The following is a 22,271-nucleotide window of genomic DNA, read 5'->3' as shown; positions in this document are numbered from 1 at the left end:
TGCTGATATACATCCATCTGATGATGTGCTGGTATTGGCTTTACCATAAATAACTCTGTTCCTTTTTGGTATTTATATCCTTGATTTACATCTAGAGGGAAATGGTATCCATTTGAAACTATTTTTGCTATGAAAAAGAGGCTGAGTTCTTACAGTTCCTTTTCCATTCCCCTGATCACTTCGGATTTTTTTTTTGCCTGTAGATTTTTTTTTTTAGATTTAAAAAGAAACGGGATTAAAAAAAGTGCCACCTCATAACAGAACTTTTTTGGTATCTCTGTGTATTTAGTAGTCTGTGAATGGATACTGAATTGCTATTTTTTTGCAACATCTTTGCTTTTTATTACTCCAGTATTTCAATATTTTATTTACAACTGTGTGACTGGAAAGATACAGATTCCTCATTCATTTCAAATTCATGTAGAGAAAATTATTTCAACCATCTTGTGCCCTACCCATTTAAAAATGCAGGAAGTTGATACTAGCTTTGTGTAGGAAAACATTTATATTTCCTCTCGAGTAAATAGAACCTAAAGAGCTATTTTTGGAGTATTTGTAAAATACCTTCTGGTATTGCATCTCAGTATTGCAGTGAAGTGGAAACTGAAAGCATAGTCTTCAATCAGATCGCATAGAATAAAATAGCATTATAAGGAGATCAACAGTATACTAATATATCACTATCCACAAAACTACTCCATTGACTGACGTGCAGCAGTAGGCCTCTTTTCTTCAGGTTTGTTTTCTTTCCTATGAAGTGATGACTGGTGATTGGTATCATTTGGAAAATTAGTAGGCTCTTGTTCATCTCATGCAATTATACATTTTAACTTGTATGCTTTCCAAATCAAGTATTACAGGTAGATGAGTGCTAAATATTGTCTGTGGGTAACTCTTCAATTTCTTAATTTCTGTAGCAAACATTAGGGATTTCTTGATGGCATCTAAGGCGATACACTTCTTTCTGAATTCAGGAGTTCATAGGACAGTCTACCAGTGGAAGAAAATACTATGCAAAGTTTAGAGATTCCTTAGTGATTGACACATATACAATGACATAATTATCCCTGTTCTGTTAGGTTATGAAGTATCGAAGTTTTTTGCTAGTGTTCTTGAAGCAATAGAGAACCTGAAAATTCCTTATGTAGAAAGACGAAGTGATATAAACCAGTGGGCTTTCAAATTTTGGTGATGATTATTGTCCCTAATTATCAGTAGTGCTTCTGATTGTTCCTTGTGGAACTCTCCCAATATCCTGCTCTATTTCCCCCGTCTGTAGTATGATTGTATGTGATTATTTTTGTAACCAGTTTAAGAAAAAAAGAGTACGTTTTCTGGAAGTTATGTAAACATTTGCAGCTGAAATGCAGTTTTCAGAATTTTGGCTGTTCAAGACCTTTGTCTTCATAATTCTGAAAACATAGCTGGAATTTGTGAACATACTTAAAAACTTTGCTCAATTAATTTTAATTTTAACCTGGTCATTCTTTAGGGTGTTTATATTTTGAAAAGTAAGCATAGAAAAGACATCATAAAAGACTCTTACCCCAATTACACCCTCCTTTCTACTGGTCTCTGTATTAACATTTTCTTTTATTCTCTGTTGATATCTTTTTGTCCATCCTCCTTTTTTGCCTTTGAAACATTTATTACAGTCCTGACTTGGAGAGACTGGATTACAATGATAATTGTCCTTAGGTCAGTTTAAGAACATCGTTTGTTACGCAGTGTGAGTGAAAGCACCAAGATAAATCATGTGGGAAGTTGTATGGTTTAGACTTAGAAGCACGCAGAGAGGCAGGAGTTGCCATGAGAATGGAGAGAAAGAGTTCAGGGTGTGAGGTGCTGAATGCAAAGAAGCTTGAAACTGATGTACAAACTGTGAGACTGTGGTACAGGTGTAAACGAGGGCAACGTGGTCCTTGTCAAGGTGCAAGATGTTGAGCCGATATGGCAGGAGGCCAGCATGGTTCAACAGTCAACTCCTTTCTGAACTCAAAAGCGAAACGCAAGTGAGCAGAAGGTGAAAACAGGGATAAGCTACCCAAGAATACTATGGAGATGTTGCCTCTCTGTGTTGGGATGGATATATAGGAAAGCCAGAGCTCCACTGGCAGCTGAAACCGGCTAGTGATGTGAAAAGCAATAAGAAAAGCTTGGGATCCTGCTCTGGCAGGGGGGAGAAGACCGTGGACGTTGGCAGCGAAAAGAAGACCAAGGACGATGTGGGCTTGTTGCTGAATGTGGTGTGTGACCCAGTGACAAAGAGCGTGGAAAAATACTTTTTCTACAATCAAAGAGAGGTTCATTTGTGCCTGGAATTATTGATGGACGTCATTATTGGATGTATGTTAATGACGCTGGTGTACCTCATTTGAGGATAAAAATTGATCTGTTTATTTTATTAGCAGTGGTGTGTTTGCTTGGGGTTTTTTTTGTTTGTTTGTTTGGTTTATTTTTTATTTTTTTTTAAGCGTATAAGGAGGAAAAAACCTCCTTCAGTGGTTATCTTTCTCAGTCTGGCCATTTCTCAAAGCTGGCAAATGAAGTTATATGGCAAACTGCTACGAGTTTGCATAGGGGTGAGGATGCCTGTATGACCTCTTTCCTTTTCCCCTCTCACATTTTCCACCATGCATTCTGTCTCCCTTGTGCTCTTGCTGCACTGAAAATTTATGTACTTACACTGAAGACTGGTCAGATCAATGTCTATGTTTAACTGTTGGAGTCCTCTTAATAGCTCGGAGCTCAGGCAAGGTAATGGCTTTACCAGCCCTAGAGGTGAAATGGAAAAGTGAAGACTTAAAAACTCAAATTAGTCACAAAACTACATCTTTGAGACATGTACATAGACACACATGTACTTTTTTTTAAAAGCAAAAGCAAACACCAAATACCAAACATGTATATAATCCTTTTAAAACTACTATTTTCCTCAATATTTAGATGACATCTCTTTCTGTAAAGACTAGCACTCTGCATATATTAAATATATCTAAATGGAACCGTATTTTACCGAGCATGTCAACAGACTTGAAAGGTTTCTGTGTCTCACATTTTGACATTATTTCAGAGTTAACCCTGGATTCTTACCTGAGTAGTACCTTAGACAAGTCATGCCCAAAGACACAAACTTATTCAGGATTTGTGATGCTCTGCAGCTGTTCTTGGAATGTGTAGGTCAAAGAGTAGCAGACTTAAGGTGGTGTTGGCTGGATGCATGTTGTGCTGCTTCAGAGAAAGTGTGTGGCCTGTGGAGGAGATGGCATCTGCTGTCACCTGGTGTGCTTCTTAGAAAGAAATGAACATGGGAATTTGCAGTGAGCAGTTGTTGCACTAGAAAGCAGGTATTTAGGAGTGTTAGTTCAGTAGATCTGAGAACGTGGTGTGCTGGCTGTCCTATGCGCCTTCTTAAAATTGGCAAGGAATTGGCCAGGAGTGAGTAATGTAGAGAGTGCTATGTGTCTTGGACTGTATTCTGTTCAGCTTAAGAATAGTGAAACGGCAGTCACTTGTCATGGTGAAAGGTCTTCAGGACAAAAAGTGCATGATGAAACACTGAGTATTGTTGTAATCATACAGAATAAAAATACCATGTGATGTGGATCGGAGCGTGCAACTAAACAATATGAATATTTTATCTGTTACCTTCTTCCTCATTCTTAGAGGCCTAGGCTATTTTAAAAAATGTTTTTCCTTCTCAGTCAGATGGCTCATTGTCTGGATTAGGAGACATTAGGTATATTTTCAGAATCTGAAGATAGATCAGCATATTGCTGATCTCTAGATCCCCAGAATGTTTTAATGACATCTTAATACGATGTAGTCATATAACCTTAGCAACTGTATGTTTTCAAATGACTTTTAGAAAACCATGTCAGTTCTTTCAAGGTAAAACATAGTAAAAATACAATATTGTGTGTTTCCTAGGGTAAGTTGGTTTTGTCTCCTTTTTAATCAGCTTTAGAATGGTAGCTATGGGAGAAATCAGAATATGAAAACATTACATGAAATAACATTGACATTTTTGATACTGAAACCCACTCAAGTCTCTGTTTCCTGTGAACGTTTAAAGGAAAATGAAAACATAGCTATTAATATTTGCTTTAAATGTAGTGCAAACTAATTAATACACCAGGAGCATTCTTCCTACCTCTTCCTATCACAGAGGAAACTTTCAGTGCTGCAAGTTTCTTCAGTGTGTCTGTTAATAAGGATGGCATTGGTGAACTGAAAGTAAATGTGAAAAACATGTAAAATTATGTATTCAAATATAATCTTGGCAATTTCTTATTAATCATGATTTAGCCGTTATGTGTAAGTCACTCCATATAGTAGAAAATGCTGTGCCAGTATGTCCAATGCTCCTTCAGTAAGTCCAAGAATTTTTATACCTTTAGTATTCGGTGTGCCTGTTTCTGAAAAAAGAAAAGGATGGTATGTCTCAAAAATGTCCCTGTGCATTTGTATTTGAAGGTCTCTGGGTAGTATGTGACTATTTGAGGAACGACTTCATTCAGCATGCTGACTTTGGTCAGGATCGTGCTGGGAACGCTCGAGCACTCCTCTGTTGTATTAAATACATGAACTTTAGTGCAGCTGGAGATCAGGTATATTAACTTGTTTTCCTAGGATTCTCTTTCAAACTACAGGTAGCCATACCTTTGTGGATTATTCAGTAGGTCTCTTATGTACTAAAGGTTATGATTGCATTACATTAAAATCTTATAGTAATGCAACAGTGTTTGCAGTATGGCAGGAGGCAGTACAAAGCAGTACTGATGTTTTGTTTCCTTTTTTTTTTTATTCTCCCCTCTTTTAAGTCTGATTTTGTTCTTCCTTTTTTTCTGAATATAGTTGAGGAAAATAGGAGGCGGAGGATTTGGAGAAATATACGATGCACTGGACTTGCTTACTCGGGAAAATGTTGCACTGAAGGTCGAATCAGCTCAGCAGCCAAAGCAAGTACTGAAAATGGAAGTCGCAGTGTTGAAGAAATTACAAGGTAGGGCTGTACCCTGGATATGCCAGTAGTAGAATGCCGGTGTATCTTCTCAAAAAATCATTATAATCTCTGCTTAATCATAGTTTGAGTAAATACTTCCCATGTTCTGCAGGTTATTGCTAAATGGTTATTAAATGTAGAATAGAAGCTCTTTCAGCTTCTGAAAATTTTGGTACAATGAACGTGTTCAAAGAAACTGGATGATATGAAGATAAAAAGAGCAACAACAAAAAATATTACTGCAAAACCTATGCTCAGCTGTAGTTTATCCTGGATCTGTCTTCTTACATTTTTTGCTCTAGACTTTGTTGTTGTTAGCTTTTTATTTCTCCTTCTAACATTGTCTCTTCTCTGTACTGTGTAGCACTGAATATTTGTGGGTCCTTTGCGTAGCATCCAGGATGTGAATATTTGTATTTCTTTGCCTTTGCAAGTATATAATTCTAATGTTGAAATAGGAAACGTATTTCAAGAAAACCCACACAAACAAACCAAAATCGACTTTAAAAGGATTATTTGCATTATTGGAAAAGATTATTGGCATGCAAAGTCCTTAAAATTCCTTCAGGGTTCAGATCCTTGGCCATTCAGCATCACAGCTTTGAATAGTCACTTTAAATACTTTGATGTCTGAAGCTGTCCATATGGAGAAATATGCAGTGACTTCTCTTCATTGCTTTTCACAACACAAGATTATGAAATGAAAGTTTAAAGGGTGACTTTTTCCTTAGAAAAAATGATTTTGAATCTGGAATATTTTGACTAATACATCTGCCTCTGTCAGCAGCCCGATTTTTCCAAACTATTCTTAGTTTGAATAAAACAAAATCTGCATGGCATATGGTGCTGCCTAATGTGCTGTAAAGGTCATGTTGCAGCAGCAATTGACAGCCTCTGTAGATTTGAGAGGGCAAGCATGTCACATGTTATAGTGTTAACAAACCATTCCCCTGTTTTGTTTGGGTTTTTTTTGGTTAAAGAATTTCACAGAAACATCTAGTATTATATAGTTGAGCAAGGAGATTCAAGGACCGCATATTAGCTTTCCTTGAATTTTAGAGTTTCTGGTCCAGAGATGAATAGTAAATTTCAGCATTAACACTCATAAATTTAGAAACCATTTGTCAGGGTTCTTGAAAGAAATTACCGTAAAGATAGAGAGTTTTGAAAAACCAAAATACTCTAACTCCTGTTTTTTTAAAGGCTCAGAATTAGTTTTTCAGGTTTGGGTTTTTTCCTGCACACAAGCTCGATTCTATTTAACAAAAGCCAGAGTATTTAAAATGGTAACAGTGAAGCAGCTAAAGTGGTAAGGAAAATTGTAATAACTGAAATAAAGTAGTGGAATTTGGTAGCACTACAATGCCAATGTATCTGTAAAACTGTAGTTTATATATGGCTGCGTGAATGGTATGCCTTATAACTTCCTACAGGGAATTTAAGTAAAGTGAAGTTTAAGATGTTACAAACATGCTTTTCTCATAGTAAACACTTGTTTACATTTTAAAATAGGTTTGAAAACCAAAAATGTTTGCTGGAATAATAAAAAAAAATATTTGTGAATAATTGCCATAAGGCCTTACAGGGATTATAATTTTCTTATCAGTCTTCCTTCGGAGTTATAATTTTCTTATCAGTCTTCCTTTGGGTTTAACAACCCAAGTCTTCCTGCAGAAGAGTCTCTGGTTCTACTGAATCATGGGAAATGCTGTCTAGATCAAAAGAACAGAATAATATTATTATAATAATCTGAATAACAGATCCACTGAGGCAAATAATCCAAATGAAGACCTTTCAGTTATTTATTTTCTCAATACTATTTCCCTGAGAAAACAATAAATGGAAATCTTTATGTAACTGAAACCCTGGTTTTGTATGAGATCTTTAGAAGGAGCTCTTTTGACATCTTTCCTGATTGGGAAACAATCTAAATATTATTCCTTAATTTTTAGCTCTTCTTTTTCTCTTGCAGTTAAAAAAAAAAAAAAAGAGGAAATTGATTGTGGTTCCATGTTAGTAATACTAGAGGTGACCTCTAGTCATTGCTGTGCAAGTTCCACATTACAGTGTAACTGCTCTGGTTTTAGACAAGGAATGTTGCTGGTGATCAGGAAAGTGAATAGAGTAAGAGAACGGTCAAGGATGAACATTTTGTTTATGCTGAGATTTATAGTTTGCACAGATACGTAACTTAATTTTTACATGCATATATTCTTATCCATACTTAATAGATTTTTATTAAATAAGATTATGGTAGAGAATTATTAATTTTTTCCATTAATTCCACTTCCATTATTTTTTCTGCCTTCTCAAGTTTTCAGTATGTGAGAGCTAAAACCTAGAATCCAAGAGAAAAATCAAGAAAAATAGACAAAAGTGAGGAGTAGAAAACAACTTTATCATTTCTTCTTAAAGAGTGTTTTTTATTACATTCTCCATGTGCCGTGTAGAAATTTTTATTATTTTTGACAAGTTTTTATTCATGCAAATTTGGAGGAGATGAAATTATAAATTGTTCTTTTATGATATTTTTGTAACAACCTTCTAATAGCATACATCCTCTGAGACCAACTTTTATCTTGTTCTTCTATCCCTTTTTGTCACGTGTGTGTATATATATGTATGTATATAATTACCATCCTTTTCTCTAAGGGCTTATGTTCTCTTTCAAGGTGTTCTAGTTACCTTGGGCATAAATCAGAGGAAGGAATGCAGTTGTCATGAAAATCCTTTTTCTCGTAAATATTTGGAAAGTTTGATCTATGAATAGTATGTAATGAGAGACAATGAGCTGACGGTGTCATTCAGAATACTCTTGATGTGTGGATCGGGTTTTTTTTTTTAGTGTTATCCTGTACAATATCTGGGAAAATCATGAAGAAACAGACCTTTAGGAAAGAATTAAATAAGCAGGTGTAATATGTCTCAAACGAGCAAAGCAGCTCTTCCAGTCTTTACTATAGAGCTAGACACATTCTCAAGGTTATAAACATGCTTTTGAGTGTTTCTAAATTAGAATCTTATTTCACAGGAACTGTGAAACGAAATGAGAATAACTGTTGGCAGAAGTGCAAGGATGTACCATTCTTGATTATTTTTGCTTTCAGAAATGTTGAAAATTGAAACAGATCGTTCGTTGCAGAGGTGAAAGGAGTCATGACTTTGTAGGTACGCAGTACAGTGAAAAATGAAAAACCTTCAGGAAGCTCATTTAAGGCCCTGTGCTAGTAAAACATGCTTAAATATGTGAGCAGTTGTATGACTTCTCTCTAAATTACGAAGGAGGAGTATGTTCACTGATACGGCCATTTATTACAGCTTAGTCATCAACTGCATCTTCGATTTTTTTTTTTTTTTTCCCTGCCAATGATGCTGTCTCCTAATTATTGTTGTCAGCGTACTATTTAACTCTTTAAACTCTGGGGTTTTTTTGTTTTTCTTTAAAAAAATCTGCCGCAACAGATGGTTGTTTTGTTTAATCATGTTGTTAGGCCATCTGTTCCCAGAGTGAGATGGGAGAGGACAGATTGATCACGTCTCCCTCAGAGAGACTCACTCAGCTGGTTTCTGTCTCACACAACCTCACAGGCTTCTTCCTCACTCATTTACAGCTCTCTGGCGTAACTTAGGGGTGGCATACGTGTGGCGTAGGCTGAACAACGACTTGTAGTGATACGCTGCAGCCTGGGGAATAGCGTGTAGGCTTCCTACCAGCCTTGGGAAGATTTTCAAGTTGTTCGCTGCAGCCTGTGAGCGTGTTCCCCAGCCACTTGGCTTGCAGGTGTGAGAAAATACTATTTTCTTGTTGAGGGAGAAGGAACTGAACATACAGGCCAAGGCATGGGCGCGGCAGAGGATGGTGCAATTTGACTGAGGTGAGCAGGCCCTGGGGCCTGGTTCCAGAGCCCCCCCCCAAACCTCTGGGCCTGCCTGGCCCAGGGGCAGCTGTGCCTGTGGGGAGGCGAGGAAGGCTCAGGTGACCCACATGGACCCATCGCAGTGTTCCTGACCAGGTGCTCGCTATAAAAGGGCCCCTGAGAAGGGCCCTGGGGCCTTTGGTGCTGCTGGGCTGGCAGCGTTGCTGTGGGCTGGGCCTTCTCTCCACCCATGGTGCTGGCGTTGCAGTTATCCTGTCTCCGCACAGGGGCACCGCTGGATGGAGCAGGTTGCCTGCCCCCCACCCCGGGTGCCAGAGGCACAGCTCCTTTTTCTGTTTCTTTTGTCATTGGGACTCTGAGCATGGACTCTACCACCTGCTGCTGAGCCCTGTCGGGGACATTCCTTTCCTGCTTGTCTGTATTAACATGTTCTCATGTATCTTTGAGCTTATTTGTGTTCTTGTATGGGTATAGTTTGAAATCCTTGCTGTTACAGTTAACATTATTCCTTTTTTCATTAAATTGCTTTAAGTTTCTTTTTCCACCTTAAAGTCTCTCTCCATGTTTCTTCAGTTTTCCTCCCCTGGGAGGGTGGTGCTGGGATCATAGAGAGCATCTGTCAGAGTTTAGTGAGTGACCCAGCCTTAAGCTTTGACACCGTCTTTCTGTCCTTTTCTTTTTCAACAGATTTTTATAAAATTTAATTTCCAGACAATTCACCACACAACTGGAATTGCGGCAAAAATGGGGTTTCTCTGGCCAAACAGAGTTTTGGTTGTGTACTGGATTTGTCAGATGGAATCTAACTAATACATGTTTCTCTAAAGATGTTCTTTCAGCATACCCATAGTGGCTGTAAAATGAATCATATATATTAGAGATGAGATTTCATTAACTGGAAACTGCAGCAATGAATATGGAAAAATCTCATCTTGACAAATATGCGGCAAATCCTTTTTCTTCATAAAATTATACTGTCTTGTAATATCGCCTGTCTTACTTAAACAAATGGGTGGAAGGAAAATGTGGAGGAAAAGCAGCGATACTTATAGCTTACCACTTATTTGCAGAAGTTGTAGAGATTTATTCTAAGATAGTTCTTTTAAAATACAATTATTTTGATGAATCCTGCACCGTTTTCTTTGTTTAAATGGACCTGCCTGTTTTAATTTCATGTGGCAGAGAAATTCCCCAGGAAGCAATAAACGGGTAACTGCTCTTCTGTCAAGTGAAGTGAGAATATTCAGAAACTGTGGGGCTGTTTTAGGGGTTTGGTGGAGCTGTGAGTGCAGCAGTAGCAAAAGGACCCCTCCCCATCTGTAGTTAGCAGTAATGGTGTGTTGAAAGCAGTAACTTTCTGAATTTTTAAATTGCTCTTCTCCTATTGCTTTTTTTTTGTTTTTTTTTTCCCCCTGCCCGTTTATGACATTCGAAGTTCATGAAAGAAACCTTAGGTGACACAAATCTTACACAGCCTTAGCAGCCACTTGTGACCATCGGCTCTCTCTTGGCTGTGGCTTCCAGGGTGTCAGAAGGGAAGGTAAATGGCCTGAGGGACTCAACCCCTGCAGTTCCCCATTTTGTGGTGGAGCGGGGTCGTGAGGGGTCCTGGCTTGTCATCAAATCGATGAACACAGATACCAAAATGACAATGAGGTTTCATTTCCCGTCTGTTTTTCCACTGCAGGCTATGAGTTGCTGTTTTCTCTATTTACCTGTTAAATTTTATGCTTTGACTTAAAGCTGCAGGACAGTAAGATTATTTTTGACCAGCCCTCTTCTCCTTCACAGTTTGTTCCTGGGACAGGTGGAGACTTTAAAGAAAATTTACTTACACCAAACTGTGATTTTAATTTTATTTTTTCAAATTTTTTTTTAAAAATTTTTTTTAACTCCTGAAATTATTTTTTTCTTTGCTTTGGTGTACTAAAGTTGTCTTTTGTAGCTAAACTGCAAAGGTCATTTTCTAGGAAAAAAAATTCATAAATAGGATTAGTCAAATTACATTTTCTACAATTTTTGAATACAAAACATGACCTGCAGGTACTTACTACTGTTTTCTTTCATTGTGGCAGCTGCAGTTTATAGAAGAAATGGTGGCTAGGAATATTGTCTGTAACGAGTTTTGCAAGAAAATAACCTTTTCCCAATCCAAAATGCCTTAAATTTATGGACATTTAGGCGTGTTGCCATGCATACTTTCTCATGGAAGAGTGGTAAGTGTGGTAGGGCCCCATATTTTAGGGGAGAAAACTTTTATTTAGTTGGGCATAGAACTGAAATTGGTTTTACACCTGTCAAACTGTGATGGTGGGGAGCTTAGTTTATTAAAGATCTCTAAAGAAATGTAACTATCTCTCCCAGTAATTTGGAAGATGTTTGAAAGAATAAACCACAGATTTCCGTTATTATTGGCTAATTTGCTTCTTTTTCTCTCAGGAAAAGATCATGTCTGCAGATTCATTGGATGTGGTCGGAATGACAGATTTAACTACGTGGTCATGCAGTTGCAGGTCAGTGGATCAAATAGAGCTCAAAGTCGGCTTGTGTGTTTCTGTTTATTGGCCAAGCATATGTGAAAATACCGATAAAATTTTAGAGGATGACGAAAGAAAATTAATATTATGAATGCGTAGTAGTAAGCACAACTAAATAGAGCATATACTTGTATCTTTTATCCTTTGATAGCCTTTCCATACTTCTCTCAGAAGGATGGTTTGCATCCTCAGAAAGACCTCATTATTGAGTGAACTGTGTCATCTGAGATGACTCACATTCCCTTGAAGTCTTCACGTGAAGATAGTCTAAAATATAGTGTATTCGTCTGTGCATTTTTTTGACTTTATTGATGAAAGTGAAAAAATACCATTTGCAGATAAAAGAAAACACTTAATTCACTTTACTGAAATACTTGTTCCTGTGAGAGGGGATAAAATGGATGATGAGCACTTAAAGTCAGGGGATTATTGTCCTTTACTGCCTTGGGGAGTCTGAAAAAGTGTGCTTTCATCCATGCTGTTTGTCATCTGTTATTTTGACAAACCAGAAGTTCTGTGATGTCATGAGGATGCATTTCCTGCATGGTGTGTTTTTTATCTGTTTGGTTAAGTCACCTAAGATATACTATATAATTAAATAAGGTACGTTTCCTTAAAGAGCTGAGTGTAAAGAATTCTTAGCCAGCATTTTCTCGGTGTCATTTTTTCAGATGTGACATAGATACAGCATTAACTAATAGTCTGTATTCTTCTAACAGAGATTAGTTTGGCCCATGTTAGATAGAAGCAGAAGGATACTAAGATTCGTGTTATCAAAAATAGATTCTGAATTTTATGTTGGAGATAGTTGGGGACACACACTCATTGCATTAAGTGAGATGTGTTATCCTTGAACATGAAAATAAGTAACAAGAGTATTCTATGGTTATCCATGCACAGCTGAAGAGTAAGTAGGAAGACTTTACGCTCTCTGTGAATCTTGGCAGTAGGATGTTTTTCTGAAAATGTCCTACTGATTTGATCAGGGTCGGAACTTGGCAGACCTGCGTCGGAGCCAGTCTCGGGGAACGTTCACCATTAGTACCACTCTGCGGCTTGGGAAGCAGATTTTGGAATCTATTGAAAGTATTCATTCGGTGGGATTCCTGCACAGGGACATAAAACCGGTGAGTCTGTCCATTAAATCAAAACAGGCAAGTAATGTGTGGTCTTTAGATGGCTTCATACGTAAGAATAGGGTCTGTACTACATGTTAAAATGAAAAAATGAGAAGAGACAGAAAACTGAGTGTTTATTCATCAGGTAGGTCCAATTTTTTCTATTACTTAGTGTTTGATTGCAAGAACAATAACTTTGGTCTCTGTCATCCTTGCCTCCAGCTATGTAGGCCTCCTTGCAGTCTTCTGTAGGTAAAACTTCCCACTCTGAATCTGTAGCATCATACAATCAAGACCAATTGCCATGAGATACGACATAGTGAGTCTGGCTAACGGCAATTAGTATCTTCACCTAGTAAGTTTTAAAGAGAATAGATACTAAGTGTAGGGTGTATTTATAAGCTCTTCAATAGGATTTTTTTTTATTTAATATATTTATAACAAACAAGGAAAGACAGATTGTAAGAGAAAACTTAATTGTTGTGCAGATCAAATAAATGTACTGTTGTCCAAATGTAATGAGGGCACTGTCTTGCTGATAGCATCATGCTTTTGTTCATACTGGTTTTATGTTTTTCTTTGAATTTATTCCTAAAATTGCATTGCTTATTTTTAATGCTGCTCCGTATTAAAAATACTGTCAGAACTCTGAACTTTAAAATTTTGTAAATGAGAAAGAATAAGCAGATCTTGTGTTTTCTAACAGATGCAAATATCTCTGGTTATATCTGGCATATATAGCTAAATTTCCTGTCAGCTGAATGATATTTACGTAAAACCTCTGATAAGTTTCAGTGCATTAGGGAACTTTCCTTTTCATCACTTCTTTTCTTTCAACTTTTTATAAAACTTGTATTCTTCCTGACCCTTTCCCAAGACTTTAATAGGGAAAAGACACAGAGGCAGTGAATGTCAAGTGAAATAGGTGAGGAGGAGTGAGCTGGAGCACAAGATTTTAATGATGAGAACAACTCAAGTTGTGAATGGGAAATATGTTCCTTTATGGCTGGCAGGATCAACTGGGGCCATCTCGTTATCTAGCTCTGTCCTGGAGTCTGTAGCCTCAAATAGGATGGAAATGGAGAATGCTCTTAGGGGGTGGAAAAAAACCCAGAAAATTCTATGTTGAGCCAGAATAAACAGTACTGTAAAAGAAGGCAAGATTGCTTCCGAGCATGCAGTTTTCTTGACTTGAAAACACAGCTCTGTTTTATCTTTTAGTATGTATCCTCTACATAGATTATAGTAAATGCAGGCTTTGTGCTAAGCTGAAATCTTGAAATCCTTGGCTGGTTATTTGCCTCATGTGATGAATTAGGCAATGCTGAAATTCTGTTCCATTTAAAAATAATGTTGATCACATTCATCTCAGTTCACTTTTTCAATTGGTTTTTGCCCTCAACCTTTGACATTGGAGCAGCTGTGAATATCAGACTTATTTAGAACAGTACTGCTTCACTTAATGAAAAAAGAAAAGTAGTTTTTCTAAAGTTAATTGCGTTAAGCTTCCAGCTTGCTCAGATATGTAGTTTCAATTCCATTTCACAGAACTTTTTAGCTTTATCTTTTTTTATATCCCATAATCCATTTTAAGGGGATTAGATAGGGAGAGGCTCTAACCAATTCAGCCAACATGTTCAAACACCATAAACTAGCAATGTTGAAGAATTCTTATTTTTTAAAGGGCTAACATGGAATGTAAATCCATAGAGGCAAGTAAGAAAATTTACTGAAGCTTTCTGAAATCACAGAATCACACAGAATGTTAGGGACTGGAAGGGACCTCGAAAGATCATCTAGTCCAATCCCCCTGCCAGAGCAGGAACGCCTAGGTGATGTTACACAGGAAGGCATCCAGGCGGGTTTTGAATGTCTCCAGAGAAGGAGACTCCACAACCTCCCTGGGCAGCCTGTGCCAGTGCTCTGTCACCCTCACTGAGAAGAAGTTTCTTCTCAAATTTAGGTGGAACCTCTTGTGTTCCAGTTTAAACCCATTACCCCTCGTCCAACCATCTGTTGTCACCGAGCTCCATGAATTGCCTCCATAAGTCCTCACTGGTTTTTCAGCTCTTACTATTTGGTTGTTTGGGGTTTTTTTGTGTTGTTTTTTTTGGTTTTATTTTTTAGGTTTTTTAAACCTGATTCTTCCTTCTAGCATGAAAGGAAAGGGCAGTTTGCACCCTGTATTCTGCATAGATAATATTAGTGCATTTGTTTAGATGACTTTGTTAGGCCCTAGGTTGATAATTTTTTGAAATGTCCAAATCAAAGTGTGTGAGTGGGTAACACGATTTGAAAATTATTGCTAAAAAATTAATATATTCTAAATGATGCAGATCTCTTTGAACCGTGTAGGCTGCTGATCAGATATCTTAAGTTGGATGTCTGATTTTCCTAACTTTCTGTTCAGATTTAATGGGAGTTTGGTAGAATTGACAATATTGAAGGAAGGCTAGAGAAGTAGAGCATGGGTTTGCTATAAATGTGTTACTGCATTAATATGTGCACATACTGAAACATGTGTGGGTGTGCATCTACCTGTACTTGTTTTTCTTCCTAGTCGAACTTCGCAATGGGACGTTTTCCAAGCACCTGTAGGAAGTGTTATATGCTGGATTTTGGCTTGGCACGACAATTTACCAACTCATGTGGGGATGTCAGACCAGTAAGATTTTATTTTTTTTATCACAATTGTAAATTTGATTAATTGAAAATGGTAATATGCTGTCTTTTATTCTGGAGTTGCATTGAACTGGTAACTGATCTGGGTTTGACAAACATCATCCCAGATTGGCAGTGCCATGTGATTTATTGATTATGTTAAAAGATTGGCAGTTTGGAATGAATGGGGTTTCTGATTTTTTGGCTTGAGGTCGAGTACATAATCTTACCTTTTGGTTTGGAAAATCGAGCGACAAATAGGTTTTCAGTAGATATTCAAGTAATATGCTATAGCTGAATTTCACTTGATATTATATATTGCGTTAAAAACCCCAAATACCTATGTAGGAGAAAAAACTCAAACACTAAACCGAATCTATAATCTTCCAAAAGAGAAAATCTGAATAATTAAAACATTAATAGGACACTTATTATAATATATAACAGGACATAGTTAAGTGTAGTTACTGTATTCCTGTGAGATGCAGTCTGAAGAAAATTGTAGATAAAAGTATATTAATGAGGACATTATGATTTTAAGTACAGCAGAGCCTCCCTAATTCAGTGGCAGGGAGTCCTTTTGTAAATTTCAAAGTTTGAAAATGAGCAAGTCAGTGCCGTGGTACAAGGATTTTCAAGTTTATTTTGCCTAAGAAATTTGGAAAGTGGCAAATTTTTGTGTGCAGATTATGAGATTATGTGAATCACTAAGGTAAATTAGTAGAGTTCTGCTGTATATTTCTTCAGCCATAATGCTGGACACTGCAATGAAAGCAAAGAGCAGGGGAGACCAACAGAGTGGCTGCTGCTGTTGGAAAGGTGAGCTAAGCATTTTTAAGTAGATTTATTTATTTATTTATCAGTGTTCTTGCCATGTTCTGTATGTTTGGCTGCTTATGATGATGTTGAACTGACCTGTAATTTCAAAAAGAAAACAATTCCCAAGATTCTGGAATTTCTATTTAGATATAAATATATATATGTGTGTGTATACATACCAACAGTAGTATTTGCAGAAAAAAATAGGTGATAAGAGAAAATTTAACATTTCTGCTGTTCTTTCTTTTGTAGTGACTCAGCTCCTGCCTTTTGTTTTTCATTGCAGTGCCCTACAATGTAACTGAAGTAGTTCTTCAACTTAATCTGTTTAGAGTTTTCTGACAGTGTAATCCATATTAGCAGAGTAGCCGTGAGGTGGAAAAAAAAAGACAGTAGTTTTGTTTGTACTTAATCAGAAATGGCTCAGGTATAGATCGCAACCAAACTCTTGGCCTTGCTTACTAATAAAATCTACTAATATTTTCATTAAATTTGGTATGTGCTTCTCCTTAAGGCTATCCTTCTAAACTTCGTTAGATTTCTTCAGCAGATACTGCAAATAACCTGGAGCGATGTAAAAGCATCTTCTCCAAAACCCATAATACTCTGTTGGTAAGAACCTGTGCCTTAGTTAAGGTTGATTATCAGTTTTTTATGCTAAGCCTAATTTTCTATATGCCCATATTTTCTAGATTCCAGTCCCATTGAGGCTTTACTTATCCAACCCGAGTGTTTGAATTTTCACAATGTGTTCTAAAAGAATCAGAAGTTTGGGAAATTATTAGTATCAGGTTTTAGTCCTTTGTCAGCTTGGTATTTCCCGCAATGTTCAGGAATTCCTGGTGGCTGTAAATCCCTCTGTTAAACTCAAAAAGGTGAAGTGGCTTATATGGCTACTGTTGAAAGCAGAAACTTTTGACAGGACTGTATTTCCTTCTAGGTATCATTGGCCAGCACCACTGGCCAGCACAGGCATTCCAACAAGTGGAGGTAAAAAATCGAGTTTGCTTCAAGACTAGTAGAGAAATTGTGCAGGTTTTTGACACAAATACACCTTAGACTGGCAAGGGGCTTGAGACTAAAAGGCAGTTACAAGACTAAATTATCAGGTTTTGAAACTGAAAGGCAATTAGAAGAATAAACGATCATAATTTTTGTAGTATTAATCTTCTTGTTCATATAGGTAGTATTCACAACTGAAATTCAAACAAGAAGGTGAAAATCGGTCTTTTTGGTGAGGAAGACAGTTTTATTTCATGAAATCAGATCAAGAAGCAAAGAGGAAATGACAGCTTGTCAAACCATTAAACTACCCAACGTTAGGACCCTAGTTAATTCCACTACATAGTACCAAAACGGAGGAATGCAACAGTTTCATATGACACCAGTGTGACAAGACATTCTGAAGGAGTGAGAGTAAAGAAGTTCAGGCTGTTGCGGTTCTGGATTGAATTATGTCCCATGACAGATAGAATATTTGGAGAAATTAGATGCCCGATTCAAACAAGGTTATACTGAGTTTGTGTGAATATTTGTTTTTCAAAAGCTCGGGCATAATCGGTTGTGGATGGCTGCTAGAATATTCCTTGACATCATCATAGTGCACTCGCAAATCCCTCCTTGTCTAGGTTCATCCCAAGGCATGCTGGGGATACAGGCTTCCTACAAATTTTTGAGGGGGTTAATAACCAAAACAGACATTTATTTCAGCTGAATTCAAGAGTAGTTTGAAATAATTTGCTGAATTAGAAGCAAGCAGCTACAAAACCAATAATCTGACATGAATTTCAGCTCTCAACTGGTAATATTCAGAAAGTTGCACGAGGCTGAATGCAAGATCCTGTAAGTACAGATTTTGCTACAGGTAGCATATATGTTATGGTGGCAGTGAAGTTCGCAGGCAGCACTGCTAACGAGTCTGGAGAAGTTTTAATGAAGTTCCAGCATCATTCCAAGAGAAAATATTGATAGTTTAATGTAAAAATGAAATTCATTCAGGTTAGAGAACTTAAATATTTTCACTACTAGTGGTGATTTTTTTCATTTCACGTTATTACAGTATTTACCAAATATACCTGTTTTCATTGCAGAGAATGCGTTGATGACGCAGACACTTTTATACCACAGACGTGGGTCTCCCTTATCTTTTCTGTAGTGTACAGACCCATTCTGAACATTAATTTCTTCATGTGCACTTACCTGCCTATAATACTCCAAATTGTAGCCAGTGGAACTAAGTCTCCCGTGCATCATATTAATTTAATTGCAGGGTTTTAATGAGTTATCATAGGCTCTTCTGGACAAATTTTACAGTAGTATTGGATCTATTTGAGTTCACTGCAGTCTGTTTCCTCATCTTGCTGCCATGCTTTTTTGCCTTCCCAGAATGGCTGCAGAATTAAGTTAAAAGGAGCTCAATCTTCCATGATAAATTAAATTATTCTCTAGAGTGAATAGATGTTATTACAGCAAAAATTACTCCCAGGATTTTTGTGCACTAAAGGCAAACAAAGCCCATCTTTAAGTACTGCTTATTTCAGTTTAACATGAGCGTAATTTCTTTCTCTCCTTTGTGAGAGCATTGATTTCTTGCATTCACATTTAATTGTTGGTTATTGTCAGGGAGAAGTTTTAAAAAGAGGCATCTGACACATTAACTGGAATAAGGATGTGTTTTAATTTGTGATTAACAGTGAAATAAGGTTTATCTAATGGTTTTGATTCTTCTGCTGTTGTTTACTCTAAGTAGTGTCTATTTCAAACTTCAAAATAAATCAAGCTGCTCTGGTTTAGTCTGCCTTGGAATTAATGATGACTCCTATATTAGTAAGTTGAAATTACTTGTTAAAAATATGCATTAGTTAAAGTTATCTAGAGTTCATGACATAATCAAGCTTGCGAAGAGAATTGTGTAGGTAGATGAGTCTACAATTGAAGGAAATAGTTCAGATTATCATAGAATTACAGAATGGTTTGGGTTGTAAGGGACCTTAGAGATCATCTAGTTCCAACCCCCTGCCGTGGGCAGGGACACCTCCCGCTAGACCAGGTTACTCCAAGCCCCGTCCAGCCTGGCCTTGGACACCTGGCCTTGTCTTTAGTGAGAGCTGTTAGTATCCAAAATTCTAAAATTTCTGTAATTGTCTCATCAGAACTAATTTATAGTTTTCCCACACCCTTGTGATAACATGATACTGGCTACTGACATCTTCTTTTCCTGTGCTGATTTTTCTTTTCAACGTTACTAGCTTTTGTCTTCGGCGATTCCTGTCAGCTTCCTCTTTTCTCAGTGTTCTCCAGTTGCCATTAATACAAGTCTTAAACCTGCATCCACATAGTTTCTGCCTCTTTATCTTCGGTGGCAGTCTTCGTTTATCTGACTTTCCTCTGACTCCAGTAACGTTAACAGTTTAGTTTCTTCTTTCTTGAGCATATCCACTTTTTGCTTTATGTCCCCTCCTTTTCTGCTTGATCTTCAGATAGCCTCATTCATAAGCACGTTTTATTATCTCTAGGCTCGTGATTCACTTCCGTGATGTCCCTGTTCCACCACTGTTTCCCTCTATTCAAGCTCGAACTGTGTCATCTGTCTCTAGTATCTTTGTGAATATCTTGTGATGAGCTCAGGCTCCATGTGCTCTTAGTTTCTCCTTTCTCCTGTGCCAACCGCTCAGTGCTGCTTCTGTCCCTGAGCACTGCCTGGGATACCATTTTCCTCTCACTGAGGCTTACTGGCAGTTTTGACTTGGTATTTCTTTACCTCCACTCCCTGTACATACCCTCACTGTTTTCTGTATAATATGCACGTACATTCATATGTGTATGTATTTTTTTATTTTTTTTTTACTTTACTTTACGAACCTGAAGTTCAGGCTCATGAGTATCCAGTTCTAGTATCCTCTTTCTGGTTTGACAAACACCAAAATTGAGGGTGCTACTACAGACACAACTTGTGATTTGTTTTGTGTTACGCTTCCAGCGTGCATCAGACAAGCTGCTTATTTTCACTTTCAAGGCTCTTAAGGATCTTTGCCTGCACAGCCTTTTCATTCACAGTAAAGATAAGCAACAGTAACACTGGTGACCTGCCTCCGTTACCTTCCTCATAATTTTTAAAGAGAGGAACTTCATTCTTTATTTCTGACTGTTCCTTATGTTGGAAGGGAGATTGCTGTAACCACCCAAACCCTCAGTTTTCTTTTAAATCTCTGGAAATAAATGAGAAAAGTAACATTATTTTCTGCAGACCTTGAGAATAATCTTTGTTTGACCCTTAAACCTTCAAATACAGTCTGTTTTGACCACAATTAATATTTAAAGTTTAAACAGAAAGCATTAAAAGCAAAAACCAGAATTTAGTGCCATTCTGTATGGAACTACACAAAGTTGGAGATGATGCTGCATATGGAAAAGATGATCTTGTAATACAAGGAACTATACATGAGTGATAGGAAGTCTTAATTTGTGCATGTGCTATGTACATATTGCTTGCTTCTCATTTTGAAGCATTGCAAAAACTAGTTTCAACCTTGCATTTTAACTTTGGCTGTTGTTAGCTGTTTCTTACAGACAGGTTTGGAAGGAGGATTTTTTTTGTTGTCAGTTTTTTTTTCTGAGTAGTTGTGGTGCCTCCTTAGACTTCTTACCTGAAAGAATGGTCAAGGCGGAGAACTTAGAATGAGAAAACCTTTCCTGAAGATCATCCCAGCTAATTCCATGAAGGGTTCAAGCTGCATGTCTTTATTAAAGGATCCCCCACGGTTTTGCTATCATGCTTGTCTGATCCTAAGACGTCTCGGTATAATTTTCAGCTATGTCGTTCGTCTTCGTACTACCCATTTTAATGTCACGCTCCGTGGTGATTTTGCACTGTTAAAACGATGCTACCGTGCAACTCGTTTGGCTGTAACTGCTCCTGTCTAAATACGGTTTTGAAAAATGCAGGTTTAATATAAAGAGCTTCTCAGAAAGTAATATTTAAAGAAAAGGAACTCCCAAGTGAGCAATTTCGTTGTTCAGCACTTGTAGTGCTCACAGTAGTTTTCATTGCATTTTGGAGTGTCACATGTGGCCTGCCTGTTTCCAGAATTGAGGAGCAAGCAGTTTTTAGCCTACTCTACTGTTTTTTTTTCCCCAGTGGGATTTGTGATAGCATGATTTTTCACCCTTGAATTAGACTATCTGAATGACCTTCATTTGGTTTGCAGCAGCCAGGTAACAAGTCTGACTGATTTTGAAAGATTAAAAAAAAAAGGAAAAAGACTTGAAGGAGATGTATTGCAGTTTATCCACCACTAATATGATGGAATCTGAGAAATTCCTCTGTAGGTATCAATGTTGTCTTTATTCTCATATTTTTGGATCCATCAAGCCCCCTTTTTCAAGAACAGCGCTCAACAGTCACAAAGCTTAAGCTTTGGATGTCAGTAAGCAGCTACTGATACACGATGCCCTGATTTTAACATATCTGAAGGACACAAAGGATTCACATGAAGTATCTGTTTCTATTCTTAATTATCAGTTAGGTTTCCCTAATTTATTAAGTAACTCAAGGATGTAGCCAATGATGTGTTGTCGAGTAATCCATTTCATCTGACCCAATCTTTCGATGCCAAGGTGGACATGGAGTAAGAGCAGAATTCCACCTGTTTTTAAAATTGAGAATAAATACTATAAACATGGAAGCATATCGTTTTGTTTGTGAAAACTAGTATCAATTTTCTTCTTTTTTCTTCCTGGTTTCCCTTGTACTTCTGTCACTGCATTTTTTTGCTTTTTTACATAAGCTTCTTTTCCTACATTGCAGCAGAAATAGGCTTTTATCGCTTCTCCTCTGAACTACATAATTTCTTCCTCCAACAATATCAGAACTCTTTTTCAGAAAACAATGAAATAATACAACTTCCGTATATTTCCCAGATATTTCAGTTGTAGCTGTCTTTATTCCCTTCCCTACAATGTGAATGGGGAGTTTCTAAGATGTATTTTTACATATTGACTGCTTATGTAGTAAACTGTTATAAAGTTGGTAAAAAGGGATAAAACTGATAATAAGTGTAATACAGCAACTGTTAGAGAAGGACTAATCTTTTCTGGTATTTCATAATCTTTAACTGGACTGTAACTTTAAATTCAGCATCTTCCTTATGGGGAAAATATCACCTCTCTTTATAAAAAAGAGTAAAAGTTCATTTCAGAAATTCAGAGAATTATTTTGAGATGCGATTTTATGTAATAAAAATGTTTGTGTTCA

At 37.2% G+C, this 22,271-nt stretch overlaps 1 protein-coding gene across 1 annotated transcript in view; it reads left to right on the top strand.

Moving 5' to 3' along the window:
• TTBK2 (tau tubulin kinase 2) overlaps window positions 1-22,271 on the top strand; it is a gene marked incomplete at its 3' end in the record, with an annotated part of 48,535 nt that overhangs the window by 685 nt on the left and 25,579 nt on the right. Inside the window, exons 2-5 of the mRNA XM_009877380.1 lie at window positions 4,858-5,005; window positions 11,323-11,396; window positions 12,407-12,547; window positions 15,099-15,203. Coding sequence (XP_009875682.1) covers window positions 4,858-5,005; window positions 11,323-11,396; window positions 12,407-12,547; window positions 15,099-15,203 — 468 coding nt within the window. The remainder of the gene's footprint in view (window positions 1-4,857; window positions 5,006-11,322; window positions 11,397-12,406; window positions 12,548-15,098; window positions 15,204-22,271) is intronic.

This window comes from Apaloderma vittatum, unplaced genomic scaffold (genome assembly GCF_000703405.1).
Source record: "Apaloderma vittatum isolate BGI_N311 unplaced genomic scaffold, ASM70340v1 scaffold27769, whole genome shotgun sequence".
NCBI classification, from domain to species: domain Eukaryota; kingdom Metazoa; phylum Chordata; class Aves; order Trogoniformes; family Trogonidae; genus Apaloderma; species Apaloderma vittatum.
This window is presented reverse-complemented; position numbering and strand designations above follow the sequence as displayed.